The following is a 7911-nucleotide window of genomic DNA, read 5'->3' as shown; positions in this document are numbered from 1 at the left end:
ATTCAGGAACGTTGTGAACATGACGACACTGTCGTATAAAGAATATGGCCGCCATGCAGACTGTATGTTTTGTTTCACTGAGGACAGTTAAACACTAGATGGAGCAAGAGTCTTTCCCTTCATTTAGTGCACTGCATGAAGATGAGAATATAAATCCATGGATGTCCAAAGCCTTCATACCAACAAAGGCACCCAAAAAAACGTAATTAAAACAATTGAAAGCTACATGTGTTAGTTATTGTGCCATGCAGATAGGTTGGATTTATTTTCGCAGTTTCCTCAGAACTCTGCTCTCTCTGGATTATTCACAGTAACCAACATTGACCTGCATTGTTTTTCAGTGCTGGCAAAAACAGATATTCCAACCTCTCTGTAGCTAAATTCCTGAACGGATTAATGGCCTTTTTCCTTTTTGATTGTGGCATAAATGTTGTGCTGTAGTTTCCAAACTTTTTTATTATAACGTTTCCCTTTTTTTCTTATTGTTTTACTCCAATTCCTTTCAACACCAGTCAAGCCAGGGGAAGTGAAACTTGAAATAGTGTGTGTTTTGGTATGTGTGTGCAGGTGTAGTGTGTGTGTGTGAATTTAGAGGCCGAAAGGTAAAAAGTTTAAAAGGTTCCCACGAGAACTTTCCAATCGAATGTCTCTATTCAGGAAGTTGTGGCTTCTGCTTGCGTCTGTTCACATCTCCTCATCAGCATAATGCATATCTCTATATATACGTGTGTGTGTGTGTGTGTGTGTGTGTGTGTGTGTGTGTGTGTGTGTGTGTGTGTGTGTGTGTGTGTGTGTGTGTGTGTGTGTGTGTGTGTGTGTGTGTGTGTGTGTGTGTGTGTGTGGTACATTATGTTTGACACTCAGATGTTGCCCCACGTGTCAGGTGGCCCAGACGGAAACCCTACAAGAAGTAGCGTCAGGCCCAGAGAGGTCAGGGAAAAGTCAAACTGCCTGCTTTCGTCAACAAATTTTGTCTCTCACTACACCCCGTCAACTGTCTGTCAACCACAGTCTACACCTAAAGCTTTCGGTTTTCTTTTAAGGAGGACAGAAGTTGTGCTTTTGCAACTAATACGACCTAACTGAAATTTAGTAGCCTGCCTAAACTATCAAAATGTATCTGAATAAAACTGCTTAAAATGTACATGGTTAAACTGTAGTTCATGGTTCAAATATTCAAAGATGTTTTCAAATACCACACAGATAAGTATGACAAAACCACACACAGCAAGTTTTTTTGAAATACAAGGTCTCATATTTAATAAAAGTTAGATCAATTAAAATAACTGATAATGATTCGCAGACAAAAGTACAGAGGTGTTGTTTCTTCAAACTGGAGACTCAGCTCAGATATGGACAGTCTGATCCAAAGAGAGCTGCAAGGACGGCTCCTCCACTCCACTGTGGACACATATGAATATAGCATTGATCTATTTAAAATAACAGATCTCTGACAAAAACAGTTCAAACTAATAGCAAACACTCCTTAAAATCTATTAGGTAAAGTTATCTATCAAAAATGTTCAACATTTTCCAGCTCTAGCGTCTCAAATCTGCGAAGTTGCCGGTCATTTCTGTTTTATATAATTGTAAATCGAATATCTTTAGGGTTTGGGGGGGGAGTTTGACTATTATCTTACATTATAGAGACTAAATCCAACCATGACTAGTTAGCTTCATAAGCTCCAGTTTACTGAAAACAACGAATGCCTTTAATCTCATCATGTAATGAAAATCAACTTGCAGTGACGTGAATCCTTGACCTGTTGCATGGTAATAAAGGCCAAAGAGCAACAGATAAACAGATAAAGCCCCTGCCAGCATTTTTCAGTGCCTTCATAAACGGTTTCAAATCACTGTTGGAAAATGAGATAGTTGTCTACAGTCCGTATCAATGGGGCAGAAGAGGATACTGTGAGTGTGTGGCTGTGATTCATTTTTCTCTACTATTTTTTGTGTGTGTAATTGTAATTCAATGCTCCTTGTTGCCTATTGGTGCTTGGTCCAGCCCACAGGGTTCCTGGGGCGTGTGTTTTTATCACATTTGTTGTCTTATAATGTTTTTATTAGTTGTGTAAGGGAGCTGCATGTATGTTCCTTCACGTGGTATGTATATCAAATAGTTTAATGAGGTGACAAAGTTGATGCTTGGTGATGTTTAGACCATCAGTCTTGAAGAAGGATAGCATAAATTAAGCATTTTTCTTATCTTAAGCATGTTGTTGTTTTGCAGCTGAATTTAATATGTTTTAGTGCACAATAAGCACAATGCATTGATGCATCGAGATAATTGCAAACAAGGCAGTGTTAAGCAGGTGTGTTCATCATATTCACTACAATAATTTAGCCTGTAAGCATGCTGATAATAACCACTTAACACAAAATACAGCTGAGGCTTATGGGAATATTTGTATTTAGGGAATACAATGTATTGGACAAAGGGAAACTTTTACCAATATTTGATTAGAAATCTGATACAAAAACACAAATGTGACTCTCACAGGGCACTGGAAGAACAAGTGAGCAGGATTCATCCTTCTGTTTAAATTATCAAAATGCAATCCATCACGCAGATTTTTCTAAGATGTAGATTGAACAGCATTGCCATCCCAAGAGCCACACCACAAACATGGCTATAAATGAAGGTGACACATGTTTATTTAGATAGATATAGCTCTATAAAGTGAGTTGAAACTGTGAAAGTAGCTTTAAACCAGAGGCCACACACACACCTGAGGACATAGGTGACACAGAGGATGCACAGTGGCTGGTTGGCGCTGGGCCTGGACTTGGAGGAGCGAGCGTTGGGGATGACTGCACTGTGACTCTCCACCCAGACATAACCTCCACCTCTCACCAGCATCCTGTACCGACCGCTGGCCGACTGACTCTTAAAACACACTGCAGAGAGAGAGAGAGAGAGGGAGAGGGAGGTGAAATCCGGTATTTACAGGGGTCTAATGTGTGTGTGCATCTCTACTTACAGTTGAAATGATTTTTGGTCAAACAGTTTGTGTCCCGTGTGTGGCAGAGATCATAGATGGAGCGGCCAAGCAGCTCCTCAGTGCTGTAACCTAGAAGCAGAGTCATTCTGCAAACACATGAAGAAGTAACACTGTGAATTTGTTTTGCAAATATTCTGCCTGATAAGCTCATCTTTCAAATGTACTTTTTATTCAGCAGCAGCCACAGATAGGATTAAGGCTCACTGCTATTATGCAGTTGTAGGTCTAAAATAACAAAAAGGAGAAGGTAAAAGGAGAAGTTATATTTCTCTTAATTTCTATTGGCACGCTAAATTAACCCCTTAAAATCAAGATTCCATATACATGTATATTCTGTATCAGTTTGTTTCGGATCTTCAAGAAAGCGTTATGACTATAAAACATTTAGAAATATTCAATCTCAATCCATCGAATGGAAATATTCTACGTGTCTTGTGCATCATTTACATATTTCCCCCAAAATTCTATTATGCTTGTTGGGGTTTTCCTTTTCCTGTAGTGTGTCATATAGGTTATTGTGCATTTCAATGTTCTGCAAAGGCTAAAATACCAAGGTTCACCCCAGGTTGGTGATCATTTTACAACCTACATTTCAAAATACAATCTAAATTCTTCCTTCCTTACAAATAAAAGTCATATTGATTCCACGTTTTAAACATATTTTTACACCACTGTGGTAAAGTAGAACATGAGCAGGGTAACACTACATCTAAGTGGTTACGTACTAAGAGGTACAAACACGTACAAGACAGTAGGTAGCTGCATAAAAGCTGCATATTTAAATAATTGTGTGTATTTATTTGTGTAAATCACCTCTGGTCACAGTATGTGAACCTCATGTCCATGCTGTGCTGGCTGGTGAAGGTCTGTGTGCTGAGGAGTGTGTGTGAGAGGGGCAGAGGCTGGCAGGTCAGCAGAAGGCAGGAAACTGAAGACGGGGCGACACACACCTTGGATCGGCCCTGACAGTGGAGAACCTAAGCAAACAGAGAGAGAGGGATTTAAACTCAGACAAAAAAAGAGACGAGAAACTGTTTGGTGCTTCAGGTTTTTGTGTGGTATTGTTTTCTCACTAACCTTCCACGTAGCTGACTTGAGGTTGGCGCTTCTTCCTCTGTGTGTCAGAGCGCTTTTTATCCTCATGACAAAGTCCCTCTTTCCACCGCTCCAAACTTCCTCTTAAAAACAAGCAATTCAAAAAGTTGAAGAGATAAACCTGCTTAAATATGTATGTTCCCCTTAAAAAAAACACACTGTACAACCAAAACTGAACATCAATTCTTGTCACATTCTCAACACACACCTGCTGTTACACGTAGATTATTTCTGAGTTCTTCGTGGTCACAGGGGTGAGAAAACTCAAAAATATTGTGTCCCATCAGCTCAGCCTGTCAGAAGATTTAAAGTACATATTTAAATGCAAATCCTGCATCCTAAATGTATACCATTACTTATTACTATCTTGTGTAGAAATGTGTGTGGGTGTGTGTACCTGCGTCAAGCCCATGTACTTGCTGACGTTGTCAGACAGGTAGATCATGTCTCCCTCTGTGGACAAGACCATCATAAATCCCTCCAGGATCCTCAGGTACATGTTTGTCTCTTCCGAGGCGTCTGCATCATACCTTTCTTTTCCTCTTCCTCGCCACATCCTCCGTTGAACTCATGCCGAACCATTTGACCATCTGTCACCTGTCCACATTTTACTTTGTGACTAGCCTCTGCTTTGGTCCCTGTCTTCCCTGACACAGCGAGAGAAAGGAAGGGATTTTAATTATAGTGCTGTCTGATTTATTTATGAATTGTTGTCAATGAGTCCTTTTCTTGAAAAATTACCTCAATATACATGTTTAGTGCGTGCAACATTCATTGGAGCTACGAACAAATGATGTGGCATATTGTGTGTGTGTGTGTGTGTGTGTGTGTGTGTGTGTGTGTGTGTGTGTGTGTGTGTGTGTTCGTTCAGGTGTAATTACTCATGCTCATGCTGAGGACTTCCTCAGTCTAACACTCGCTCAAACCCGCCAGTCTGTGACCACAGGTTCTCACAAGTGTTTTTTTTCCACAGCAGAACATATTGTTACATTTCAATTATAAATCAGAATACTTATTAGAGGTGCACACAATTTCAACATTACAATGTAATACATTGAAAGGATCTGTACAAGTTCCCAAATGTTCTGCAAACCTGAAGGAACTTATCAAATATTGATTTGGGATTTGAATGTGACTCTTCATGGATTGATCCCCCTTGGTGTTATTGTGTTTCATAACTTACTTCATTTCTATATGTATTTAAAGTAAAAAAGGTTTTTGGTTGGGATTATATATTTTTTAATAATATGCATCTTTAAATTAGTAATGGAAATATATTTTTTCAAAATAATTAACCTAAGTGATGATGATCTATGACGATTGATTTTAAGGAACTGAACTGTGAGGCAGAAAGTAGGCTATTCTTTGCCCTCTCTATTGCTATATATATAACCTTTTATCTTAATAATGCGAAAATATACAGCAGTATTTATTTAAGTATAAACTGATAATAAATAAATGCGTAAATATATATTCTTGCTAGCTTTTGTATGATTTAGAAACTCGTCTTATGACTATAGGTCTTAGATGTTTACGCCTTTATTGTAAAATCTTCAACACGTATGATGCGTGTGTGAGGCCCGTTGGTACCTGTGAGCAGTGTGTGCATGCGGATGTAGCTGAGAGTGAGGCGGATCACTGAGGGCTTGTCAAGGTGATCTCGGACAGACTGTTGGAGCGGCAGGAGGCGAGACAAATCTTCAAACACCTCAGATTCCACCCGTCGCCTCCGTCTGGCCGCCTCCCGGCTGATCGCCCTGCAGAGGACAGAGGGCGAGAACAAACTCTCAAAACTAAAGTCATGTTGATAAAACTCACTGCATTTTAACATAGAGGAACTGTTAAAAAAATGTTGTAATTACAGGGTACAACAGAAATGTCTTCTTTGTTTGTGTTTTGTTATTGCTATTTGTATGAATTCATAGACATTTATACTTTCAATGAGTATTAGAATTGCCAAGCAAAGTTCATTTACTGCAACACTCTATGAGGGACTTGGTTTTTTACTTCACTAAATTTCAAAAAGTACTTTCATTTACTTTTTACTAAAAGTTTGGCTTACCACGAACTGCAATTTTGCAGATTAAAATCCAAATTCAGCATGATCTAAACTGATAAAACTTCTCAGTAACATTATCGCATGAGACTGTAGAGAATTTCTCCACATAAATGGAAACATGGTATACTTCAACAAAGATGACGCTGGAGACTTCAAAATCAAAAATGTTTGGCAAGGCAAGGCAAGGCAAGGCAAGTTTATTTATATAGCACCTTTCAACACAAGGTAATTCAAAGTGCTTTACAAAAATGGAAGACATTTTAAAAATGGCATTTAAAATCAGTCATTAAAAAGGAAAGATAATAAAATAAACATTAAAAGAAAAAATACATGGATAAAAGTTAAAAGTTACAGTGCAGTTTAAGATGTGAATAGTTCAATTAAAAGCAGCGGCAAAAAGAAAAGTCTTCAGCCTGGATTTAAAAGTAGTAAGAGTTGCAGCGGACCTGCAGGTTTCTGGGAGTTTGTTCCAGATATTCGGAGCATAATAACTGAATGCTGCTTTACCATGTTTAGTTCTGATAAACATGGTTTCCAGAAGCATAATTACTTCGACTTTTTATAAATTAGGTTTTTACAGCTACAGTAAAGCTTTTTTTCAAAGTTTTACTTCATAGTTTTACTGCAGAGAGGGAAGTTCAGCAGTGCATTGTGGTCATGATTCAGATGCCCCCGTGGCCACACCATCTTTGGGCTGACCTTATCACCTCATTCACCGACATAACTTGCACAAAAAAATTAAACTAAAGCAAAATAAATAAATAAATTGGAATGTTTTTCAAAAGCATTTCAGAACATACTGTAAAGATGCAACACTGACCTTCTCTTCTCCTTGTCGGCTGTCATCGTGTCCAACAGGCGTCTCTATCCGGGGTCATGGTGGCTCAGCGAGATGGAGGCTGTAGGAGTTCACAGCACAGCAGGGAATCTCCTCGCTACAACTTTACACCATCACAGGTAGTCTAATTACTCAGAAAGGCAATTAGTGCTGCCAAATGTCACGAGGCAAGTGATCCCGCAGCACAGATGACTTCAGCAGCGAGTGCCTCCTCTCCCCTCAGCATGTGCATCACCTACAGGAACCCCCAAAGGCGAGCATGATGATAGGTCAGCTGGCCAGGAAAAGAATCAGCCTCCCCTCCCTCTCTCAACTCCCCCCTCCCCTTTCTTCTGCTCTCACACAAACTTTGAAGCATCCCACACAGAACAGATCTGCCTCTAGCATGCAGAGAAATCCATTTTTGAAAAAACGAGGAAGGAAAGACGACACGGTGGAGTGATGTAGACAGCTCAGTGTTTTTATTGGAATCAGACCAGACAGGACTAGCCTGGCTGTTGCACTACATTTTGGCACAGAGTAAGATAGTGTGACCAGGAACAGCCCTACCCCTGGGTGCACAAAGCTTCACTACACACCGACTCTACTGCACACAGAGCCACCAGCTCGCCTTCAGATCACTGTACAGTACGCGCGACAACAGTCGTCCTCTGTGTGTGCATGTGTGTTTGTAAGAAAGAGTGAGAAGAAGAAGAAAGAGCAGGCGAAGGAGAGAGTCTGTATGTGGTGCTTTTGTCTATGTGTGTGATTGAAATGAGAGGTAATTCAGCTGCTGGTTTTCCACATTTCTTTTCGCCCGGCTGTAACAGACCTATGATAGTATAGTTATAGTATTATAGACAAATATTTCCTCCAGATACACTTTACAATAATAATAATAATAATAATAATAACTATAATAAAAAAGAAAGATA

At 39.5% G+C, this 7911-nt stretch overlaps 1 protein-coding gene across 1 annotated transcript; it reads right to left on the bottom strand.

Moving 5' to 3' along the window:
* Nucleotides 1-1255: 1255 nt before the first annotated feature.
* On the bottom strand, nucleotides 1256-7297 carry epas1a (endothelial PAS domain protein 1a). The gene is given in 10 exon segments (XM_034119112.1): nucleotides 1256-1401; nucleotides 2733-2901; nucleotides 2985-3091; nucleotides 3819-3982; nucleotides 4083-4183; nucleotides 4309-4393; nucleotides 4498-4638; nucleotides 4641-4747; nucleotides 5691-5857; nucleotides 6980-7297. Coding segments are annotated over 10 exon segments (1122 nt in total). The 5' UTR covers nucleotides 7006-7297; the 3' UTR covers nucleotides 1256-1346.
* Nucleotides 7298-7911: the final 614 nt, after the last annotated feature.

The sequence above is a fragment of the Trematomus bernacchii genome, unplaced genomic scaffold, assembly GCF_902827165.1.
Source record: "Trematomus bernacchii unplaced genomic scaffold, fTreBer1.1, whole genome shotgun sequence".
In the NCBI taxonomy this organism is placed as follows: Eukaryota; Metazoa; Chordata; class Actinopteri; order Perciformes; family Nototheniidae; genus Trematomus; species Trematomus bernacchii.
This window is presented reverse-complemented; position numbering and strand designations above follow the sequence as displayed.